The 27042-nt window shown below is 31.9% G+C and overlaps 1 protein-coding gene across 1 annotated transcript in view; it reads left to right on the forward strand.

Moving 5' to 3' along the window:
• Window positions 1-27040, forward strand: part of LOC128165986 (uncharacterized) — a 32574-nt gene extending 5534 nt beyond the window's left edge. The window contains exons 3-7 of the mRNA XM_052830909.1: window positions 12545-12655; window positions 14927-14999; window positions 15289-15413; window positions 25131-25219; window positions 26174-27040. Of these exons, the coding sequence (XP_052686869.1) occupies window positions 12545-12655; window positions 14927-14999; window positions 15289-15413; window positions 25131-25219; window positions 26174-27037 (1262 nt within the window). The 3' untranslated portion in view covers window positions 27038-27040. The remainder of the gene's footprint in view (window positions 1-12544; window positions 12656-14926; window positions 15000-15288; window positions 15414-25130; window positions 25220-26173) is intronic.
• The last annotated feature ends 2 nt before the right edge of the window (window positions 27041-27042 follow it).

Here is a 27042-nt window from a genome sequence, read left to right on the forward strand (position 1 = left end):
TCTCAGCCTTATGTTTTTTTTAGTTGATTAGTAAATAGTCAGTTTCACCTTGGAAAGAAATATGTTATTTACAAATTTATTATATCTAAAAAGCGATATTAAAGCACAACCAAAGCATTAAATATTTTGTAAAGATATTAACAAGCTAGTTGGACTCGTTTGCATTAATGTTTTCATTATTTCTCCGACCAATGAGGGTGTTTTTTTTATTCTTGGTTTCCGTGGTGCTAATCGGATGAAAATAATAGACTCCCTTTATATAAGACACTAGTCTATCGCTGATTAACTTCCAGTTTGAACCGGTACCCAATTTCATCTGTGAAGACTATGCTTGGGATAATGCTAAAAGTAATGGTAATGCATTGCAATGCATTACATATTTTCAAAGTAATGCTAGTAATGTGTAATGCCACAATTTTAGCATTACAAGTAATGGTAATGTTATGAATTACTTCCAAAAATGTAGTGCAATGCTGGCATTACTTTGCATTAATATGCTTTTCTATTCTTGTTCATTTGTAAAAATCATGATGAATTGAATAACTGAAATTGTATTTGATTATAAATTGTTTTAAAGAAGAAAAATAATTCTTGAGATAAAAATATTTAAGTTGTATGATTAAGCATGTTAAAAAATTAAAAATCCATTCTTAAATTGTCAATATAACTGGCTATATCAACACAATTTCATAACATTTTAAGAGTGTTGTTATTAAGATATTCAAATCATTTGAAAAATGTACTTAATTAGTTGTACATTAAATGAATTCTTTACTGTCAACAACACACAGTGCCCCCAGGATAATCTAAGTATTAAAAACAATCGTTTGTTTTAAGAAGTGCTAAACACGCCAATCACCAACTTTTTATTGGCTGTATTTCATTAGAATGGAAAACAGACAAACACCCTTAAAAGCAAAAACGAATGCACTTAAAAAGAATGCACTGTCCAAACATGATCTCTTGAAGCTGAAAAACTACTTCCAGTATTATAACTCATTTGAAAATAATTTTACACACACACACACACACACACACACACACACACACACACACACACACACACTCTCTCTCTCTCTCTCTTTCTCTCTCTCTCTCTCTCTCTCTCTCTCTCTCTCTCTCTCTCTCTCTCTCTGTTGTATACATGTATTAAGTACAATAGTTTGGACTGATAGAAAATACAAGATTCATGTATTTTTTTTTTTTTGGTATTATTACCTGAACACTTATATATATTAGATTTTCACACCCAACAGGATGCAGTTAAAAGATGAAATCTGTAAAACTTTGATGATCATGAAGTGTAACAGCATTGCATCTTCTATAAGTCATTAAATTTGAACCTGAGAGTGAACATGAACCTGTAATAATGTTTAAGCGTGTTTTATTAATAAAACATATATCAAAAACTCTTTATTCAGCTTTTTTAATTATTTTCTTTTAAAACTTATTGACTTTTCACAAAGTAATGGTAATGCATTACTTTACTCATGTAATGGTAATGTAATGCATTACTTCAAGAAAATTAAGTAATGGTACTGGTAATTTAATGCCATAATTCATGAAGTAATGGTAATGCAATGCATTACTTTACCATGTAATTCGCACTAAGCCTGGTGTAGACTAAGACAAATGTAGATAAAGGTCTTGTCTAAGGACACGACACACATCAAGTGACAACACCGGGGTTTTAACCGTCGACCTTTTCACATTTTTATATCCTCAGTTAAACTAACATAATATATAATAAATTATATGGAATACGAATCGTTATGAAAAAACACACCATGTGACTTCCGGTATATGTATTGATAGATGACGCAAGTCGACCAAAGACCCTTATTGATTAAAACTTTTGTTAAACTTCGTCCACATGATTAAAGAACATATTACGTAACTTTTTGTTTCATTATCAATTTTATACACTATAAACAAAGTACTATATACATATAAATAGTATTACATGTAATGACATGTCTGGAGAAAGACGTTGATGAAGGAGAAGTTCTTAATGTATTAAAGTATATAAAGAATAATAAGTCCCCTGGTAGTGATGGGTATACTGCAGAATTAAAAAAAAATTGGGGGTGAAATAAAAAATTATGTAGTTAGAGCTATTAACTGTATTTTTCTTTAAAAAGAGCTTCCTATCTCTCAACGGCTTGGAATAATTTCATGTTTGCCAAAAGGTAACAAACCAAGACAAATTCTAAAGAACTGGCGACCAATAACCTTTATAAAGGTTCTCTACAAGATTATATCTGGTTGCCTAAGTTTTAGAATCAAACAAGTTTTGGGCATTATTAATTTAATTACACAATCTGGTATTATAAAAGGTGGATACATAGGGGAAAATGCTCTCTTTGTTTATTATCTGATGTCGTACACCGGGATACATAAAATTCTAGGTCTTTTTGTCCTCAATGATTTCGAAAAAGCCTTTGACTCTATGTCATGGTCATTTATTTATAAAGTTTTAATTTTTTGGTTTTGGAGAATATATATATTATCCAGTGGATAAAAATTTTAAACACAAATTTCCGTGCCTGCATTTTACAAAGTGGTTTTTCATCAGAACAATTTGACATACAAAGGGGTTGTAGACTGAGATCCTGTTGCTCCATATTTATTCATTATATGTGCAGAAATCCTTTCAATTCTTATACAAGTAAAGCAAAACAATGATATGAAGGGCATTTTCGTTGATAATAAAGAACATAAAATATCACAGTGTGCAGAAGACTCTTTATTATCCCTTGATGGTTCACCAAAATCCCTGTTTGAATTCCGCGAAGCATTAGAAAGTATAGATTTTTACTCAAGCTTTTCAGGACTTAAAATTAATACAACTATAAAACAAAAACTAAACGGATTGGTTAAAAAAATGTTCTGTTCAAGTGTTACATCATACCAGATGGAATTAGACTGGGGATCTACATTTTTGGGAGTTGATTTTAATCAACTCTCCTATGCAGTCACACAGACAAACCGAAAGTGAAACAGTGTTTGGACCTCAGCACAAATCATTGCTGCTGACAAGACTTAGTTCTTGAAAATAATTGATAAACTCGATGTCATGTATGCTAAAGCATTGTTTTTCAAGGAAACTTATTTACAAGTACCTTCAAAATGGTCAGATTTTAAATAGTACGAACAATCTAAATATTTTTGTAGTCGTATGTATTCCTACGCCAGAGTTCAATATAGTCTCGTCCAACTCGACGCTCGGCTGTCTCCGTAAATTCTTGTCGGAGATTTACGGTGTCAGCCGAGCGTTTGGTTGAACAAGACTAAAGTTCAATATTGCTTGGATCCATACAATTTTCGAGAAATATTTCTATCACTGATACATAGTTTGATTGAATTAATTTTATCTTTAAATATTATTTAACATGATTCATATGGGGGTTTCTCGACATTCTTGTCGAAAAAGTCCAAAACTCCATATTATAAAAATGTGCGTAATTCAAATTAGAAACTATATGTACTTGTCATACAAAATAACATATCATTGATTTTAATATAAATAAACATCGACAAAATCAACTCCCGTCAGTTCTTCAGTACTTTGATTTAATTTATTAGGTTTCCAATTTTCTGTAGAACTCTCTGCAATTGTTAATAATAATTTTGGTATTCAGATACCAAAAATCATTGCACTTATGGAACAATGGAAGAGAAGAATTCTTACTCCAATCGGTCGTGTCACTGTCATTAAGAGTTTGTTAATTTCAAAATTAAATCATTTATTTATATCGCTTCCTACTCCCAAAAAGGAGATTGTATCAGTTATATGCAAAGCTATCTTTGAGTTTCTGTGGAAATCCAAAACAAACAATGTTAAAAGGTCTCTTATAACACAAGACTACTTGTCAGGGGGTATGAAATTGGTGGATGTTAGAAGTTTTATTACATCACTTAAATTTACATGGATTAAAACGTTAACATGTTCACATAAACCATGGATGGATATATTCTATGCTCTTAATGGGGATGAAATTTTACAGAAATTGTATGATTGTGAAGATAGTTTTGTGTTTGATTGTTTGTTAAAAGAAAACGCCTTTTGGAAAGATGCTTTGATTGCTTGGACCTGTTATGATAAATCATCATTTACTTACTCCCTGCATTTTAAAAACAAATTTCATTACATTCCAGTGAGGTATAACTCTAATATAAAAGTGGATAACAAACGAGTTTTTATTAAATTCTGGTATGAAAAGGGAATAAAGGTTGTGCCATATTTTTTTGATGATGATTGTACTCTTTTAGACTTTGGAGTCCTTAAAAACACATACAATCGGACAGTTGTGTGATGCAATACAATAGCATTGTTACAGCTATTTCCAAATAGTTTAAATCATTGTGTATAGATAGGTCTGCTTTCAAAAGACTTCCTAATCCATATGAACCTCTCATATCTTCTGAAATATGTAAAAAAATCTTTTATAATTTTTTTTAATAAAAATGAGGTCATTCCAACATCAATCACCAATATGGAGGCAGAGCTTTGCCATATGGAGTAGACACAATATCAGTACAAGATGTTTTTAAAATTTACCATAAAACCACTATAGCGTGATTATTCTGCCCAGTGGTTACAATTTCGAATTTTTCTGTTGGAAAATTTTTTAAGAAAATTAACATTAAAACTTCTGATTGCTATGGTTTTTGTATGGGCAATGTTGAAACAATAATACATGTTTTCATTTCTTGTGATAAAGTACAGACACTCTGGAGTGACTTAAGTCTTCATATACATGTATACAGAAAGAGTACAGAAAGAGTCGGATTTAATGTTTCAAATATTATTCTTGGTGAGCTACCATTGTCAAACAATAACAGAGTTAAACATTTCATAATTTTATATGTTGTTTTTGTTTTTTTGTTTTTTTTTTTCTTTTTTTCTTTTTCTTTTTTTTTTGGTTGTATTTATTTTGGAAGCAAAGCGACCATTTACCACTTATATTGAAAAATGTGTACTATACTTGTGTGTGAGTGAGTATTCATGTGTTTAAAATTTATAATGACTAAATTTATTAATGTCAACATTAGTATAAATGGAACAAAAACAATAAATTATTTTTAAAAAAAAACAGCTAAAATAATTAACATCTGCTATGATAGTGCTGACTTCTAATATTTATCTCAGATAATAAGATGACTGTTGTGATAATGTATTACATGAACGCCCTTATATACTCACAAAAATGAGTGCTTTTTAAATGTCAAGTGATTTCACCAATTACACATGTTTTCGAAAGAAAAAGAAAATATGTAGTCACTTCTTATTATAGTATTCAGATTAAAACCATTTAAATGGAAATTGCTATTTTAAAACGATATCTACATGTACATAACTGTTTGTTATTCCTGTTCAGGGTCGACTAGAATTTCCCGGTGTCCCATCCCCACCAAATATGAAGGGCTAAATATGGAAAACATGGTGTTAGCCAGTCCCTTGAATGATATTCCCATTATCACTGAATGATACGAAATTTCCTACTTTCACCAGGCTAGTTTAGCCTGTTAATGGTCTTGTAAACTGAATTCTTTTTGAAGGTCGACTGGACTTTCATCCTCACCAAATATGAAGGCCAGAATATGAAATATAGGGTGTAAGCCAGCCCCTTGAAAGATATTCCCATAATAATTGTATTATACAAAATTTCCTTTTTTCGCCAGACTAGCTTAGTCTTTTCATTGCCTTATAAACCAAATTCTATTTCAGAGTCGACTGGACATTCTCATGATCCCATCCTCAACAAATATGAAGGCCCAAATACATGAATGGAATACAGGGTTTTAACCAGCCCCTTAAAAGATATTCTCATTATAACTTTATTATACGAAATTTCCTTTTTTTCACCAGACTACCGAAGCCTTTTAGTGGTCCTGTAAACCCAATTTCTATTTAGGGTCGACTGTAAATTCCCGGGACCCCGTCCTCTTCAAATATAAAGGCCCAAATATTGGATAAAGGGTGTAAGCCAGCCCTTTGAAAGATATTCGCACTATCACTATCACATCCCCAAAAGATAAAATGACCCAAATCTGGGTTACAGGGTGTAAACCAGCCCCTTCAAAGATATTCACATTATAAATGTATTGTTCGAAATTTCCTATTTTCGCCAGATTAGTTAAGCCTGTCAGTGGTCATGTAAACCCATTACCTATTGAAGGTCGACTGGCATTTCCCGGGGTCCCATCTCCACCAAATATGAAGGCCTAAATATTGGATACAAGGTATTTAAGCCAGCCCTTTAAAATATATTCCTATCAAAATTGTTTAATACGAAATTTCCTATTTTCACTAGGCTAGCTAATCCTGTCAATAGTCATGTAAACCTAATTCCTTCTGAGAGTCGCCTAGAATCTCCCAGGGCCCATCCCCCCAAATATAAACCGCTAAAAATAGTAAACAAGGTGTTAGCCAGCCCCTTGAAAGATATTCTCATTATAACTGTATTATACGAAATTTCCTATTTTCACCAGGCTAGCTAAGCCTGTTAATGGCCGTGTAAACCAAATTCCTTTTGAGGGTCGACTGGACATTCGAACATTTCCTAGGCCATATTCTCACCAAATATTCTAGGCCCAAATATGGGATTCAGGGTTCTAGACGGTCCGTTATAAGATATTCCAATATAACTTTATTATACTAAATTTCCAATTTTCATCAGACTAGCTTACCCTGTTAACGGTCGTGTAAACCAAATTCCTTATCAGGATCAACTAGACATTTCCGGGGTCCTATTCTCACTTAATATGACGGCCAAAATATAGGTAATAGGGTGCTAGCCAGCCCCTTGAAAGATATTCCCATTACATGTATAACTGTATTATACGAAATTTCTTATTTTCATCAGGCTAAATAAACCTGTTTTTGGTCGTGTAAACCAAATTCTTTTTCAGAGTCGACTGGACTTTCGAGAGCCCCATTCTTACCCAATATTAGGGCTCAAAAATGGGATACTTGGCGAAGCCATTCCTTTGAAAAATATTCCCATTATAACTGTATTATACGAAATTTCCTATTTTCGCTAGGCTAGCTAAGCCTGTTGTTCCATTATAATATAATATAATATGATATTCCAATATAACTTTATTATACTAAATTTCCAATTTTCATCAGACTAGCTAACCCTGTTAACGGTCGTGTAAACCAAATTCCTTATCAGGATCAACTAGACATTTCCGGGGTCCTATTCTCACTTAATATGACGGCCAAAATATAGGTAATAGGGTGCTAGCCAGCCCCTTGAAAGATATTCCCATTACATGTATAACTGTATTATACGAAATTTCTTATTTTCATCAGGCTAAATAAACCTGTTTTTGGTCGTGTAAACCAAATTCTTTTTCAGAGTCGACTGGACTTTCGAGAGCTCCATTCTTACCCAATATTAGGGCTCAAAAATGGGATACTTGGCGAAGCCATTCCTTTGAAAAATATTCCCATTATAACTGTATTATACGAATTTCCTATTTTCGCTAGGCTAGCTAAGCCTGTTAAGGGCCTGTAAAACCAATTCCTTTTCAGGGTCGACTGGACATTTAAAAATTAAAATTAAAAAATTAAAAACTGCTTTAAAAACAAGCTGTTTTGTGCTAAAAATACAAAAATGCCGGGAAAAGGTTATCTATACGATGTCACATTTCTAAACTCTGGGCACTTAAATAAAAATTAACATTATGTAAAAACAACACACAAAGAAAACAAAGAATTACAGTAAAATGATAAAGTTCATTTTAGGGTGCCAGTTTAGGCCCATATCATATATTGTAGTATTTAGTTTGGGCAGTTTAATTTATTGCTACGTTGTATGGGCTGTGTTTAGATCCTCATAATAACATATCAGAATATGGAAGGTCGAAGATCTAATTTTGATGAATGATAAAAAAGAGAAACTTATGAACAACGATGCCCTTTAGAGATTGTACTTTGACGTTGGAGACAGAAACCCCTGGGCTTAAAACAAAAACCTAAGTAAATACAATGAAATCAATGATAGACAAAGTAAATCCATTCCACTTCCTTTGCTTCTTGTGTTAATGATGTTAAACGGTCTGTGCATTATTTGAATGAGAGAAAACAAAAACAAGTGTTGGACGTCAGAGTTTAAGGCTACCGCCCATAATTTCTTAAAGTGCTGTAAAATAATGACCGGTGGTCAGTTATGAACCCCGGTCATTATTCTACGTAGAAAAATGACCCTTTTGCCTACAGAAGAGTTTTCATTTTCATGAAAATGAGCCCATTCTGTAGAAAACTGATTTTTGTAGAATAATGACCCTCTTCAAAATTTGAATTTTTCAATATCTTTTATTGTTTTAATAAATTATGTAAAATAGTGTCTACAATATTGTAATTTTTATTGCAGTAAAGAGAAAGTCGCAAAAAATTATATTTCATATTCAATAAAACTTACAAATGAAATAATGCGCACGTGCATATTTTAAATGGAAAAAATTATTTCGTTAAAACAAGACACTAACTGTAACTGCTGTAGAATCCTATAGCAGCCATCATAAGATACTGAGAAAATGTACTGAAGTATAATTCTAATCACAACGAATAACATGCATCTCATTATTACGAGTGAAAAAACACTGAAATTATTTCAAGATACAAGTAACTATATCAAAGTACTGAAGTACTGAAAGCCGGGCTCTTTTGGTGTGTCTTTATGCATATTGTGTAATAAAGACTGAAAATCTCTCTCTCTCTCTCTCTCTCTCTCTCTCTCTCTCTCTCATACTTTTAATGTCGGCAAAGCATCAGAGAGCGACCAAATTTTGTAAGCGGCTATAAACAAAAATATGTCTGTCTAGTAGAAGTTAAAAAGTTCAACAGTTGCTGCCTGAATTTTGCAACAAGCATTATATATTCAATCCCCATTTCTTCATCGCGCAGCAAAGTAGTTCATGGAAAATCATGCGCATTGTATGTGTCCAAAATGCATAGTAATGTTTTAAAAACACGTTATTAATCAGAAAACTAAAAAAGATAGACAATTCATTCGAAATTTAAAAAAAAGAAACAAAATGCCAACACTTTTAACAAAACGTGGCTCTTTGTGTAACTATTTGGTATAGCGGAAGCTTTACCTTGACACTGTTTGGTTTTTTGTTTACTTGTGCTATTTATAGTAACATTGGCGATTTGCCTGCCTATAGCCAGGACTCTGCTTTCAGCAGAGCCCGGCTAAAAATGAGTTCTGTTTATTTGCGAAGACAGGTTATACTCTATATATATTGGTCAAGAATTACACTTCCATTTATGTAAATTTTTATCCCCTACAACTCAGTACTGGAGATGCTAGTGCAGCACCAAAAATAAATCAATAACCAAAATAACGAAAAGCCTACACCACTATTAGGAATTATTACTCGAATGGTCTATCTTTTATATCTTAAGCTTTAAAACACATTTTCTGTTTCACTTAAAAAGTACATAAAAAATTAACACAAAATAATTCAATATTGGTCTCTAGATCTGTTGTAAAATCACATTTCTATAAAAGAATCTTTTATCAATCCATCTAACTGTGTATGGTGTGTCGAAAGGTCCCGAGTTCCAATGCTGCAGAGACTTTTATTTTTAAGAGGGGCGGTAAAATTAAAAAGTTGGTTTTTTCCATAATTAATTCAATATCTTAGTGTAATATAGAAGAATAGACTGGTATACAACACCCTTAACTAAGAGGGCTTGACGGTCGTGGCTATTTTAGGCCATATAAATCCTTCTGAAGAAAAGCTTTGTATAAAGTATAATATAGCTAAAAATTTGGACTTTTGTCTTTTAATTAATGCTAGTATGTAAACATGTTTAAGTTTAGGCAGATCTGATGTTTAATTTGTTGACCACCTAGCCTCCTTTTGTGTTAAACTTTGTGTAAAATAACACACTATACTTCAGTCTGTTCCTACAGGGTGATCACAGATGCACTGTTTTTACTTTTACATAAAATTGCAATTGAAGCTTTGTATGTAAAAAATAAAATCTTTAATGTAAACTATATGTAAATTGTATTTTTCTATTTTATCAACGTTTTTAGATATAATATTTTTTATATATATTCGACCAATCTATATAGTCAGTTACTCTTTGCGCAATTGCTCTAAAAATTATAGTTCCATTCATGATCAGCAAATACAACATTTAGCAAATGTTAAGAATATCGATGTATAAGTAATACGTGGTAGAAAACAAAATTAACGTATAAATAACTTTTCCCCAGAAATGTAAATAAAAAGTTTTCATAATCCTACGTTCGCTGCCTTCTCAATCTTTTCACGGAAATATATGTCATTCTCCAGTTGACAATTTTTATATATATGGGAGAGTCCATATCTATACTAGTTTATTGCTTTTTTTCATGTTGAAGGTTAAGAAAAATGACTCCTTGGTTTTTTTCTTCAAAATAATCAAATTGTTCTTCAGTTGGAGTGTCATTATTCTACTTCGAAACATAAGTCGTTCCATCATTTTAAATCCATATGAACTAATATTCAATTGAAATGCTGTTTAAGAATAAAGATATGATATTGAACTTAGGTATTGCATTGGCTATTTATGTTCGGCTTGTGATTTTTACAAATACAGAAATACACAATTCAACTCACTTTATTGACATTACCATGTAGGCATACGTCAATATGAAATCAAATAACAGACAAAAGAATATTATAACATAAATACGAAAGCCGAGAAGGATCATTCGAGATTCGAGATTCAAAATACGAGATTCGATATACGAGATTCAAGATTCGAAATTCGAGATTCAATATCTAAATTAACCAATCAAATCATGGATCTGAAACCTGTATCCTAGCAACATCAAACTGTTCTAAATAAAGATCATTCGTACATGCTCTTTCCTACAAATAAATGTCTTAATAGCTCTTATATAGTGGTTATAAAATGGTTAAATTAACATTGATGAATTAACCCTACACAGTATAAACAATTAAATTAGTGATAACACTGTTGGCTTTGTGAATCTAACTGGTTTTGTTTGCCCTGTATGTATTTTCCCCCGAACAATTCTAACCCGAAGTGTATTCGCCCCAACTGTGTAAAAATCGGCTCGCGAAGAAAGATCTGTTTAATCTAAATAATTAAAACTGAGTGTGGTTTTAGCTATGAAACGAAATTCAATGAAATAATCGACATGTCAAAATATAGGTTATGATAAAGTTTTAAACCATAGAAGATATAATGATTTACAACCTCAACGCCAACAATCCAGATAGGAATAGTGTATTGTAGTGTATGGCAATGCCATTGTCGATGTATGAGAGAGAGAGAGAGAGAGAGAGAGAGAGAGAGAGAGAGAGAGAGAGAGAGAGAGAGAGAGAGAAAGTCGATATAAATCAAAGGTGCGCTAACACCGTTAAAATTAAAGCTTGCTAGTTGGTCTGCCCTACCCTAGCTACCTCCTCTCTTTTCTCCTTTTAGAGGCTTATTTATTGTCTATATATGCTTTTATCAAATCAAATCAATTTCAAATTCTAAATCAAAATTGAATTTGACACTACAAAACTCTCTCTCTCTCTTTCTCTGTCTTTCTTTGTCTTTCTCTCTCTGTCTCTCTCTCTCTCTCTGTCTCTCTCTCTCTCTCTCTCTCTCTCTCTCTCTCTCTCTCTCTCTCTCTCTCTCTCTCTCTAAGATAAAATTTTGTTCAATTGTTCAAAGATCATATCAACAAAAGTTTTAATCAACTTCAACATTAAATCCTTATGGGAATTATATAAAAATGCAAAGTTAGTTTTTGTTTAAGATTATAAATCTTGCTTTGACATGTGGTAAAACTTTTTTACATAGCTAACTCTTTCTCTTCTTTGAAAGCTGACACTAAACACTAACTAAAAGTGCAATATTATATGTGGTATTTTATTTCTTATTTCTTAGTCTAATATAGTATTTAAACATGTTTTCAAAAATAGTAAAGAGAATAGTAAAGAGGATAAGAAGTTCAGCACTGACTGCTAAATTTGATGTTTGTCTCCTACACCTTATACACCTACAATATCGTTGAAAATATGATTTTGATTTTTTTTTCAAATGAAAAACATTCTGAGAATTTTATATCTGATTTATAGTTTGTTATCCATATTTCAGATCCATATGTTATATTTGGTACAATCATTGAATGGTATAGTTTTAGTAACACTTGAACTGAAAGGTTACTATTTCCAGGTATACTTGATTTTAGTGCATAATATGCCTTTTTTAGCTCGATCGTTCTAAAATTTGTTTAGAAGCAAATTTAAGCTTTCAATTTGATGTAAACACTAACCTAAATATTTATATTGATCTGTTTTAAGTACATTTTTATGTAATTTTATGTAATAAAAACTATACACATCTTCACTGTAGTGACAATAGTGAACTCCATTCTGGTAATTGTGCTTTTAAAGGAATTTTACGACAAATTTTCAACTTGTGCTTGATTACAACAGAATTAAATGTGATTCAAATATCTCCATCTGTCTCACTACTCTCCAGATATAATTTTAAAATGTTCAATATTTGCAGGATTGTGTATGGTATATGTACAAGGAATTAAAACCATTAACAATTACAACTGCTCAAATTTTGAAGAAGGCTGTCCCGATACCAACTACTTTAGCGATGAATCGTATAAATGTAAGTGGAAACATATTCTGTATTTGTCTTGTTTTAAATTACTTTTATTTATATTAGAGTATAGAAATTTTAGGAGCGATTGTTTTATTATTTAGGTAGTGTTGCTGTTTTCCAAAAATTATTATGATTTTTCTAGTGCAAATACACAAAACAAAACTCGTCTCCATATTTTAGGACATTTTATACATTAATAGATTTTTATACCCGAACTTTCTAAAGAAATGTTGTTATCCTGGTTCTTCCGTCAGTTCATTCGTCGGTCTGTAACGTTTTACTTTCTCAAACTGCTCTTACATATTATAAAACAGCAAACTAAAATTTTGGAGTTTGATTAGGGGTGTCATGTTGCTTTCTAAAAAGGTTTAAAAATTATCAGGTAGTCCTGGGGGGTCAAATAATGGGTAGAAAATGACGGTTTTTAAAAAAAAAACACCCTGATTTCTGGAACTCCTCTTATCTTTTTAACAGTAGACAAATTATCTCTTGAAATATGTTTATGGGCGTCCTTTAGATGCGCAATAAGGTTTTAAAAATTTCAATTTTGTCCTGGGGGTCATTTAGTGGCTGAAAAATACCGGGTTTTTTTAAAACAAAAACTACGGTTTCAAAAAACGTCAATTTTTGCAGTAGCCACAAGATCTAGTACATGACTGGGGGTGTCGTATAGATGCCCGATAAGGTCTCAGAATTTTTGTTTTTTATATCGGAGGTCGGTGGGCAGCAACAAAATGACTTTTTTGGCCAACAAAAACACATGGTTCTCAAACCTCCTCATACAATTTATGCAGTAGCTATGTCATCTCTTGCGATATGAGAGGAGCTGTCCAATAGATGTGCAATAATGTTTAAAAAATTTAATATCATCCAGGGAATCAAATAGTAGCTGAAAATGGATGTTTATCACTCCTAAAAAACCTAGTTTCTAGAACTCCTCTTATGATTTAATGAATAGCCACAACATATCTTGGAAAAATGATAAAGGCTGTCTTAAAGATGTGCAACAGAGTTTCAATTTTTAAAATTTTATCTAGGGAGTGAAAAAGTAGCTGAAAATAGACTTTTATCACTTCTAAAAGAAATCAAGTTCCTTGATCTGCTCTTATGATTTAATGAATAGCCATATCATCTACTGCGATATAAAAAGGGCTGAGCTATAGATATTAAATTAGGTTTTAGAAATATAAATTTGATCCTGAAGGTCGTTAATATCTTCAAAATTATGTTCTGTCCTATATAAAACCTCATTTCTGGACCTCCTTTTATCTGTTGGTATTAAATTAGCATACCATAAGATGCACAAGAAGGAAAAAAAATGCTTTACAGGGATGACAAGCAAGTGTTTTCATCACGTCACCAAGAAACTTTTTTTTAAACGTCGGAAGATTTAATAAAAGTGCTACCGTTTTATTTTGTGTTGTCTTTCAATTTTTGATCTTTATTATATTATATATATACTCATCGACTCTTTTTATTATACTGGTGTGTGATGATGGGGTAGGAGGTTTAATGGAAAAAAGCTGCAGCATGCCTTCATTCTCACTAGAAATGAATCTAATCCACACATCCTTGGTATGGGGAAGGGGTTTTCATTGTGACGTCGAGCTCGTGACATATAAACATGATAAGTCTCTACACTTATTTAATTAATACACAAATTTAATACAAAATGTTACAGGGTCAATATGGGGTCATCTCAATAGTGTAGGTCTGACAAATGAAAATTTTGCAATTAAAATGATAGAAACTTACACCTGAAATAGGAAAGTTAACGTTGATAAGCTTACTTAAAAAGATATTAATACCATACCTTCTATGACATGAAATGTTTAGATTATTGATTAATTTAAAATTTTCATGCAAACAGTTCAACATGTTCAATGACAGCATCTAGTTTTATATTGCGAAAATTAAAATCTATTCAAAATCCCCTCAAAATATTCACATTAAATATATCTACTGTGTAACGTTTTAAATAGTAAAAGATATTCAATAAAATATTTGTACTGATGAAATCGAGCGCTTGGTCTATGTTTACTTATTTTTTTTTGGGGGGGGGGGGGTAAATGTCAAGTTGTTGAAAATTTTACCTAAATAAATGTTTAAACTACACTCTACAATTGATTACATACATTTTAATTAGCAGTTTATTTTTTTAACATTTACATCAAATATTAAACACCTGACACTTCTCAAAGTACCTTACAGCTAATGTTAAGTGAGGATCCATAACATCAATCATTTAACTCTTGTTATACTAACTTTTTTGTACAGTCTCAGGATGCATACAAATTGACCCCACAAGGCGCTGCTATCTTGCAGAACCCTCATGCAGACCGGACACACAGTAAGATTCTTTATTTAATCAATACAATATTCGACAACACTTAGTAAGGAGTTTTAGGAACTATCGATAATTAATTTCTGATAAACAATGCAATCTTATATATATATATATATATATATATATATATATATATATATATATATATATATATATATATATATATATATATGGTTTATTCAGTTAAAGGAAATATTAAAAAAAATGGGAAACGAAAGTTTCATATTAAATCATTATTCTGCAAAACCCTAATCTGAAATCTTTCTGATTTGTGTTACATTTATTATTGCAGTAACTATAATGATAACCGGGTTCCTGTTGCTTGGTTTATATCCTCAGCTGCAGTAATTATTGTGATTCTCATAGCAATTGCTGCTACTTGTACATGGAAAAGAAGAGGTTGCCATAAAAGGACAGGTCTCTTTTACCTAGTTAAGACCCTCTCTCATTTTGTAAAAATCTCTAATGCCTGCACCAGAGTACTTGCTTATACATTTGGTATTTCAACACTTGTTTGATGATATCCTTAAGATATAATTGAATTTTAACTGATAGTTATTATTATGAAATAAATCAAAAACCTACTTTCATTTTCGATAAACAAGCCCAAAAAAGCAAAAATGAGAGTAAGGTGGTAGACACGCTTTGGCGGATCTAAGTCAGCGATAGTCTCGATCAAAATATATACTTGCAATGAAATAACATTAAATGATTAGATAGGTAAAGTTAGCTACTAGTAACTGGCTACTAGTAACTGGCTACGAGAAGTAAGAAAACCTAGCTAGTAGTAACTGGCTACGAGATAAAATCAAAGTTGGCTACTCGTAACTGGCTACTAGTAACTGGCTTCGAGAAGTAAGAAAACTAGCTACTAGTAACTGGCTACGAGATGAAAGAAACTTGGCTTCTAGTTACTTGTTACTGTCCATGTGAGAAAACATACCTAGGATTTCTATTTGTGTTCTTAAGATATACATTGCACTATATCACTGTCAATTGTCAATATATCTCAAGTAGCTGTATATATAAATTGAAGATATATGCCAGACCTGCTAATATCAACATTCCTTCAAGTCATCCACATAATATTGCGACACAGGTACTCAGATATCTCTCTTTATGTAGTCAGTTACTAGCGCATTTTGTTACAAATATCTTTATTTTTTGGCGGTTTTGGCAAAATATCTCAAGTAGCTGTATATATAAATTGAAGATATATGCCAGACCTGCTAATATCAACATTTTGTCAAGCCATCCGCATCATATTACGACACAATTACTCAGATATCTCTCTTTATGTAGTCAGCTACTTGTGCATTTTATCACAAATATCTTTATTTTTTGGCGGTTTTGTCAATATATCTCAAGTAGCTGTATATATAAATTGAAGATATATGCCAGACCTGCTTATATCGACATTTTGTCAAGTCATCCACATAATATTACGACACAACTACTCAGATATCTCTCTTTCTGAGTCAGCTACCTGTGTATTTTGTTACAAATAACTTTAATTTTTGGCGATTTTGTCAATATATCTCAAGTAGCTGTATATATAAATTGAAGATATTTGCCAGACATGCTAATATTAACATTCTGTCAAGACATCCGCATAATTTTACGACACAGATACTCAGATATCTTTCTTTATGTAGTCAGTTACTAGCGCATTTTGTTACAAATATCTTTATTTTTTGGCGGTTTTGGCAAAATATCTCAAGTAGCTGTATATATAAATTGAAGATATATGCCAGACCTGCTAATATCGACATTCTGTCAAGTCATCCGCATAATATTATGACACAATTACTCAGATATCTCTCTTTATGTAGTCAGCTACTTTTTCATTTTGTTACAAATATCTTTATTTTTTGGCGATTTTGTCAATATACCTCAAGTAGCTGTATATATAAATTGAAGATATATGCCAGACCTGCTAATATCAACATTTTGTCAAGCCATCCGCATCTCTCTATGTAGTCAGCTACTTGTGCATTTTATTACAAATATCTTTATTTTTTGGTGGTTTTGTCAATATATCTCACGTCGCTGAATATATAGATTGGAAGATATATGCCAGACATGCTAATATCAACATTTTGTCAAGCCATCCGCATAATATTACGACACAATTACTTAGACATATCTCTTTATGTAGTCAGCAACTTTTGCATTTTGTCACAAATATCTTTATTTTTTGGCGGTTTTGGCAATATATCTCAAGTAGCTGAATATATAGATTGAAGATATATGCCAGATCTGCTTATATCGGAATTCTGTCAAGTCATCCACATAATATTAAGACACAATTACTCAGATATCTCTCTTTATGTAGTCAGCTACTTGTGCCTTTTGTTACAAATATCTCCATTTTTAACAATTTAGTTTATACACCTCAAGTAGTTGTATAAATAGATTGTCTTGTTAATTTGAACATTCTATAAGGTCACCTACAAGATATAACGACACAACAAGTCAGATATCTTTCTTTTTGTCATCAGCTACTAGTACATTTTGTTACAAACATCTTTATTTTTTTAGGGTTTTGTCACCATATCTCAAGTAGCTGTATATATAGATTGCTTATATTAACAAGACTTGCTTATTTCAAGATTCCATTTGGACATCCAGTTGATATTACGACACAACTACTCAGATATCCCTTTTAATCTTGTCAGCTACTAGTGCATTTCGTTACAAATATTTTCATTTTTAACACTTTCCATGTTACTCAAGTTGATATACATATAGATTAAAGATTAACGATATCTAGTTTTTCATTTAAATATTGACAAGCAAACAAAACAATTTAAAATCATATTTCAATTTTACTGGTTATTTTCTTTCATTCACTTCATCTTTTTACGTGCACACGAAAAACGTATGGGAAGAAACTCTATGTTAAATCCCTTTTTAAATGAAAGAAATTTACTGCAAGGAAAAGTCTTTCTCCTCTGAAGCTACGAGTACAAATGAGAAATACATTATAAACATTGAAACGCTTGTGTTTACAGCTTCAAATTTCTGCTTAGGATTTTATCTTTCCTAGAACACAGGTTTCTAACCAAAAATATTTTCCATGCACATTTATATGCACTACTATACGGAGCAGATACGTATGGAAATACATGTTTCTTACAAAACTAAGCATACTTGTGCAAAAAATAGCATACACTTTTTTTTGTCTCGACTAAATTTTAAATAACCGACTTTACAGACAGCAGATTCTAGTGAGAGTAAATCCGGAACGAAACTGTATAAGTATGTATAACTGTATAAGGACGTCATGACGTCAGGCATATCTTATGTTTAAAAGTTGCATTCTCCAAAACAGTGCAGACAATGGGACAAGCAATATCATGATTTTTCACACACAAAAATTGACCGATGCATGTTTAAGATGTCAGCATCAACATTCACAATTGATAAAAATGTTATATGGCATGTAATAACAACAGCGAGTAAGAGTTTTCAAGTAAAAGAGATGTTCACCATGCAGTGCACGTGTGTAATCCTGATTTAAACAAAGATCAGAATTCCACTATATTTGAACGGTGGAAAAGGGGGAGGGATTCATCGCAACAAGTTGAAACATATTGTCTATTATGATACAATGTAAGTAATAATTGGTGTTGGATTATCATTATTATAAGAGAGTCATCAGTTTTGATTAAAACAAATATATATTTTTACAGCTGGAATGTTTACTGGAGGAACTACATCGCCGAAGCGGGGTGTGACCCAATTTTCGTTCAATTTGGCGATTTCATTGATCTTGAATTGGGATCATAACTCGCGTGTCATACTAAATGTACATCACTACATTTAACAATTACTAATCAAGTGTGATTCTTAATTCGTTAGATTCCTTCCAAAACATCCGATCCAAAGCATAATATACATGTATGTAGCTGTTACAAAACAAATGTCAAAAATTCATCTGCCCCCCTCCCCATGGATCATGAGTTCATTCGTTGTGGGAACGGCAATAGCAGGATTTCGCGCCACAATGTCTCATTCATAGATTTTGCGCACCAATTAGTTGACGAGTCCGTTGGGATCATGCAGATACCCCAGAGCACACCATGTGTTTACATCACAGGCACGTAGCATCAGGGTTTGGGGCGAGGGGGCTGTTTCCCCCTCCCCACTTTTTTGGCAGCTGGCACTTTTCTTAACTTTATATGGAATTGAATGGAAATATCATGGATTTGCCAACCCCCTCCACTTTTGTAGGAGCATGCCATAAATGAAACTGCGAATAAGGAATGATTTGATTTGAACATATTTTATTGTGTAAATTACACAAAAGGATTGGAAACAAGTTCTTATATTACAACTTACAAGTTCCTCTCCTAATGATAATACATACAATATATACAATTGTCATAGTATTATTATATGTTACTTATAGTTATTGACTTCATAATAATTAAATTCATAGACATGCATTTACATATATAATTTTTATATAGTAGATAACGTTAATATACAGTATAAAAAGCAAAAGCAAAAAGGTATTTAAATATAAAATCTTCAACACTCTTTAATGAACTTTTGAACTGCTGAAAAAATAAAGCAATTTGTATTGTAAGACAAATTGTCACTACCCCAAAAAGCAAATGTGACTTAATTAACATTGTTTCTTCAAGCCTATTAAAAAGTAATTCAAAAAGATTGTTTGTAGCTTTTACAAATTCTTGCATACAAAGAAAAAAGTTATAAACCTCCTCCTTTTGACCACAAATACAATTGGGTGATTCAATAATGTTTCTTCTATACAGATCTTAATTCAAAATACAGCTGTGTCTCAACTTGGTATGTAAAATATTTATAGTGCGCTTACCAAAAAAATAATATTTTGGAGGTTGAGGAATACTTTCAGTAATGTTTTTCTTGAATATGTTGAGAGACGTTGCTTCCCTAACTTCTAATTTGAGAGAATTCCATTTCCGAATGGTGTCAGGTACAAAAGATTCCTTGTTAAGTTCTAATTTGCTGATTGGAACACTATAATTTTCGCAATTTCTTGCGTTATATATTGAGACATTTTTTGTTACAGGAGGAATAATGTTGCTCAAGTACTCAGGTACTTGATTTGTATAAATTTTAAACATGGTTATTAATTAAGCCTTATTTCGTCGACTGGCCATAGGTTCCCAGCCAGTTTCTGTGTAGAGAGATTCTGTAGGTGCTAAAATGGGTAAATCAGTAACAATCCATGCAGCACTTAATTGAACTTTTTCTAATCTCTCCTTGTCAAACATATTGCAACCGTCCGATACTACAGAAGCATATTCAAGAACTGGTCTAATAAACGTGATATACATTTTTGATAAATTAGTTCTACCTAGAGTAAACTTTAGTTTTTTAAAAAGTCCTAATTTTTTGTATGAACTGTTTACTATATTATTAATATATTGAAACCAACTTAAATCATTAGAAAAAAGTAAACCAAGATATCTGTGGGTTGAAAAATAGTCCAGTTGACATCCTTGAAAAAATACATCTTGAGATATATTGACAAAATGCACAAGTAGCTGACTACATAAAGAGAGATATCTGAGTAATCGTGTCGTAATATTATGTGGATGACTTGACAGAATGTTGATATTAGCATGTCTGGCATATATCTTCAATTTATATACTCAGCTACTTGAGATATATTGACAAAACTGCCAAAAAATAAAGATATTTGTACAAAATGCACAAGAAGCTTACTACATAAAGAGAGATATCTGAGTAATTTTGTCGTAATTTGATGTGGATGACTTGACAGAATGTTGATATTAGCAGGTCTGGCATAGATCTTCCAATCTGTATATTCAGTTACTTGAGATATATTGACAAAATCGCCAAAAAATAAAGATATTTGTAACAAAATGCACAAGTAGCTGACTACATCAAGAGAGATATCTGAGTAATTGTGTCGTAATATTATGTGGATGACTTGACAGAATATTGATATTAGCATGTCTGGCATATATCTTCAATTTATATACTCAGCTACTTGAGATATATTGACAAAACTGCCAAAAAATAAAGATATCTGTACAAAATGCACCAGTAGCTTACTACATAAAGAGAGATATCTGAGTAATTTTGTCGTAATTTGATGTGGATGACTTGACAGAATGTTGATATTAGCAGGTCTGGCATAGATCTTCCAATCTGTATATTCAGTTACTTGAGATATATTGACAAAATCGCCAAAAAATAAAGATATTTGTAACAAAATGCACAAGTAGCTGACTACATAAAGAGAGATATCTGAGTAATTGTGTCGTAATATTATGTGGATGACTTGACAGAATGTTGATATTAGCAAGACTGGCATATATCTTCAATCTATATATACAGCTACTTGAGATATATTGACAAAATCGCCAAAAAATAAAGATATTTGTAACAAATGCACAAGAAGCTTACTACATAAAGAGAGATATCTGAGTAATTGTGTCGTAATATGATGCGGATGACTTGACAGAATGTTGATATTAGCAGGTCTGGCATATATCTTCAATCTTTATATTCAGCCAGTTGAGATATATTGACAAAACTGCCAAAAAATAAAGATATTTGTAACAAAATGCACCAGTAGCTGACTACATAAAGAGAGATATCTGAGTAACTGTGTCGTAATATTATGTGGATGACTTGACAGAATGTTGATATTAGCAAGACTGGCATATATCTTCAATTTATATATACAGCTACTTGAGATATATTGCCAAAACCGCCAAAAGATAAAGATATTTGTAACAAAATGCACAAGTAGCTGACTCCATTAAGAGAGATATCTGAGTACCTGTGTCGTAATATTATGTGGATGACTTGAAGGAATGTTGATATTAGCTGGTGTGGCATATAATTATTCCTTCAATTTATATATACAGCTACTTGAGATATATTGACAATTGACAATGATCTAGTGCAATGTACATCTTAAGAACACAAATAGAAATCCTAGGTATGTGTTCTCACATAGACAGTAACAAGTAAGTAGAAGCCAAGTTTCTTTCATCTCGTAGCCAGTTACTAGTAGCTAGCTTTTCTTACTTCTCGAAGCCAGTTACTAGTAGCCAGTTACGAGTAACCAACTTTGATTTTATCTCGTAGCCAGTTACTACTAGCTAGGTTTTCTTACTTCTCGTAGCCAGTTACTAGTAGCCAGTTACTAGTAGCTAACTTTACCTATCTTAAACGATTACCTAAAAGTGAATATATTTACCGTGGGGCTATTTAAAGAATACATAGAAGTTAAGATTTGACAAATGTCGAATAAATAAAATGAGTCAATTCGTTTATTTAGTGGGCGATTTTAGTTTTGATACTCGGTCGCTTGCAGCACGACCTCTGGTGAGAGAATAGGATAGAACTTTCAAGAACCGGATAACTTAGAACGCGAATTGACTTATTAACGAAAAGTGTAGGACGAGTTCATTATGCATCGGGAGCAGATACCTTCGATCAGAGTTCGTTTAATACAAAAAGTTAATAAACTAGATCTCGTTACGAGTAACGAGTAGGTCTTCCGTCCGATTTTGTTTTGATATGATACGATGAAATATCGATATTCTCTGCCAAATCTGCGATCTTGGTGAATCTAGGTTTTTTGTCTCGAGACCGAAAACGGACGAACAAAAGAGGTTTATGAAAATAAAAGCTAGGTTTTTTTTATACATTTGTTTAGTGTACACCACTGTTAATCATGGAAGATGAAACACCAAAGATAATCAGCTAAACTTGTTAAAAAAATGAATTGTTTGAACTCTTCTGGTGGGTACCGGAAGTGACGGTTGACAAAAGAAAGTTAAATATATCTTTAATCGATTGTCTATCATTTATAAAAGTTTGTGTCTCAATCACTTACAGTGACTAAAATCTCGCTGGTATCAATTTTGTAAAAAGGCTAGGTACCAAGGATATTTGAAATCTTGATTGTTTTCAAGTTATCTTGAATATAGTTTACGAGTGTCTTGGCCCCTTATTTAAGGGGCCAGTCCCTTTTTCTTGAGTTCAATCGAAAGGTCTCACGAATACTAACATTTTTTGTTCTTACACCCATCTAAATTTGTTGTTCAGTTTTGAGATACAAATGATTGAATATTTTAGGGGCCAGCCCTCTAGATCCTTAATGGGGACAGACTATAGAGTTTTGATTAGTGGAATCGATTAGAATCATCAATGCAAACATTTTATTTTCTACATTGCCTTACAAAATATGTCTCCTTCTCTAGATATATTGCATCAAAGTTTAAGTACTTTGGCCCCTTAAAATCCCTAATTACGTCATAAATGGGTGTGAAAATGATTTTACCTGATAAATATTGCTACAATCAACAACTTTGCTTCTATATTGCATTACAAAATTTTGATCGTTTTTAAGGAATTTGTAATAGAATTTATGAGTGTCTTGGCCCCTAATTAAAGGGGCCAGCCCCTTTTTCTTGATTTTGTTGGGAAGAACGTTAAATTATCTACTACTTTTGTTATATATGTCTTAACAAAATATCAACTGATAAAAAGATACTGATCAAAACATATGAACATTTTGATTCGAAATATGTACCCCATTTTCGTGCCTAAGCGAGCTCCAAGGAATAGCGTCACTGGCGCAAAACAACTAAATAGTGCACAACCTCAAACCATGCTCTACCTATCCTGAAAATTTCAAAGTCATATCTCTTATAGTTTCTGAGATCAGCTCTGCACAAAATTGGTCGTAAAAAATTACAAAATCGACCGTAAATCCGGACCGGAAGTGAAGACGACAAAAAATTCATAAACATATAAAATTCAGATAATGTCCCATCATCTGTGAAAAAATTGTTGAGATCGGTTGAGTAGTTTTCGAGAAATCGCGTGCACAAAATTTGGAAAAAAAAAATAATAAACAGTACGAAAACAATAAGGTCTTCCGTTGGAAACGGAAGACCTTAATAATAAGAAATCGTACGAAAACTATAAGGTCTTCCGTTAGAAACGGAAGACCTTAATAAAATGGAACAATTAATGCAATTTTTGTAAAGAACTTTCCAGAACAGGGTGGCTAGGTTGACTAATTGACATCATGGCGGAAAGTGTATTTCGAATTAAAAATCGGGCAGATACTTTAAATCTGACAACTTTTGTTTAAAATATGCGTGCAAATGAATAATAATGCATAGCCTAGCGTGTTTCAATTTTCATATAACGACAGGTTGGTTGTAAACCTTAGACAATTGTCAACAATTTTTAAACATTAATAAACAGGTTATTACGTCTATAAGGATAAATGATGTATGCATAAAACGGGATGCCCCCTCCCCCTCCAAATTTTATCTGAAATTCTTTTTTGGGACAGTAATGGAAATTGTATTGAAAATTGACCTAAAGAATCAAATTTAGAGAGAGATACACTAAATACCCATTATTTGTTTTGAAATATATATAAAAGGTTATTTCTTTCCGTCAGCTGAAACAAACAGGATTAAGGCCATATATATATATATATATATATATATATATATATATATATATATATATATATATATATATATATAATTTTATAATTTTTCATCCCTGCCCGCTCCTCTAAATATCCAACAATGCAGTTCAATTTTAAAGAATAAGATTAGAATAAAATTGGACAAAGTATACACAAAAATTAACAAAAAATTATGGTTCAAAAAAAGGTTAGAAACTACTTGTCATGACAAATTGATAAAATCAACTCCCGTCAGTACCTCAGTACTTTTATTTAAAAGAAGCGTTCCTTGATATAAGAGAATGATCAATATAATATTTTATTTATTCTAAGTTATCATATTACTTTGTAAGCGTTTTTCTTATATTGGCTCGACACACTATTTTATTTTATTGATAGTTGTTTATTTGATTTTTAATTGATAGATGATTAAGATATAAAAATTTAAAGGTTTTTACCTTAAAAGTAATTTTTTTAAAAAGTACTTGACCAACCATCTTGAAAGGTATTTTCTGATTGATACAAGAAACATATAAAACAGAAAGTATCTTGTGAAATTATATTTTCATAAACATCCTTAATGAATATTTCAGATAGGATATTAATATGTCTAGTCACCTTACTATTATGAAAAATTTAAAAAAAAAAACGTTGCATGTTTGTAGAAAATACCAATGAAGAAGAACTTAAGAAGCTAACTAAATTAACTGATAAAAAAACGGGTATGTATATTTCAGAGATATTGCCATGTAATGTATGTCTTTTACAAGCTGCAATAATGTAGCCCTCTCCCGATTTTGTTGGTTTTTTTTTGGGGGGGGGGGGGGGGTAATGGGCTACAACTCCATAGGATCTCCGTAACGGTGCAAGTGCGGGAGTGATTCACTCCTGAAACGATTTCGTCTCAAATCGTATATAAATGACAATAACATTTGCATTTCTTACCTGAACTCAAACGTTGTAGATGTCTATGGCATAAATTATCAAAAAATATCAAGTATAGTCCATATATCGGTTATTTTGTAAATATGAATTTTTCATTCGTGCCACTTCCTTAAATGATAATTTAGTGATAAAAGGAGGTAAGATCGATTATTTACACTGACATTCACGTTATCAAGCCCATCAAAACTCCAAGCGTAAATCCCATAAAATCACGCGAGAACTGTCATGGCTGCTGAAAAAGACGACTGGTAAACATGCTGATGTGTTTTATCTGGTTTGGATTTATGTACGGTTAGTTTGTTCAACCTGAATTAAAAAATCATGTTATCTAAAGGAAGTCAAATATAAAATCGATCTTTTCAGACCGAAGTCAGCCGCATTAAAAAATTAATTTTGCACCATTACAGAGATCCTGTGGAATTGAAGCCCTCTCCAGTAAACTTCAGATATAAAAAAAAAATCGGAGAGGGCTATATTATTGCAGCTATTCTTTTACATAGGGTTGCGTTATCTTTACTAAACTATTTGAATCAATATTGTTGTGTTAATATCATTTATTTGCTTAAACAAAAAATAAATACGTGTCCACTACATTTACCTTGTACATCAGTGGAAACATGCATCTATTTTGAATTAATGATCATTTTAATTGTACTTTTTATATCATAACAGACTACATTACACATTATATGTCAAAGCAATTGAATCGAATATATTATCTTTATAAATATTTTTTTTAATATCAAAAGTAGTTTTTCTGAAGATATTGTTAATTTCAAATTTAGGATGGAGGCAGCTCTCATTAAAAGTTTTTGAGAAAGACATTGTTTTGTCAAAAATTGATGGAGAGCAAGTTACAGAGGTGACGCATATTTCCCGTGTTACATCTGAAATATTGTGGATAGAAAACAAATATCGGTTTATGAAAATAGATCACAGTGGCAGAATTTTGTTTTACCATAATATTAATGTATATTGGGGATGTTCGTCTTTTACGGTGGATGAAAATGGAGACGTTTTCTACATTAAAGAAAACACCAAAGTGATAAAAATGTCACCAACAGGAGAAAATCCCACACAGCTGATAAAGATTAACGGTCAATCAAACATATTAAATATTTGCTCTACGAGATTGGGAGGAGAAATACTGCTAAGAGTTTCTGTTGAAAAGTTGAACAAACATTGGACATATATAACAAGATACAAAAAAAGCGGAGAACATCTGTTTCAATTCGAGTACCAAAATTACGAAAAACTGCATACTTCTCCTTGGTTCCTATCAGTTAATATAAATGGTGATATATGCGTTTCAGATCAGTTGGAGTCTGAAGTTGGAGCTTTTGATGAGGAAGGAAATAGGCTTTTTACCTACAAAGGTCTTCCGCCTCATGATTTCAGCCCTACAGGAATTTGTAATGATTTTCTTGGACACGTGCTTGTGTGCAACGGGTCCAATCCCAGTGTTCATATGCTTGATATGAAGGGCAACTTTATTGCAATAATCATACAAGATATAGAAGATGTCAAAGATCCATGGGGATTGTGTGCTGATGACAACGGGAAACTATTTATTGGTCAAAAAAATTTCGGCATGATCAAAGTGTTTCAATATCTTAAAAACAACTAAATAAT

The sequence above is a fragment of the Crassostrea angulata genome, chromosome 10 (genome assembly GCF_025612915.1).
Source record: "Crassostrea angulata isolate pt1a10 chromosome 10, ASM2561291v2, whole genome shotgun sequence".
Taxonomy (NCBI): Eukaryota; Metazoa; Mollusca; class Bivalvia; order Ostreida; family Ostreidae; genus Magallana; species Magallana angulata.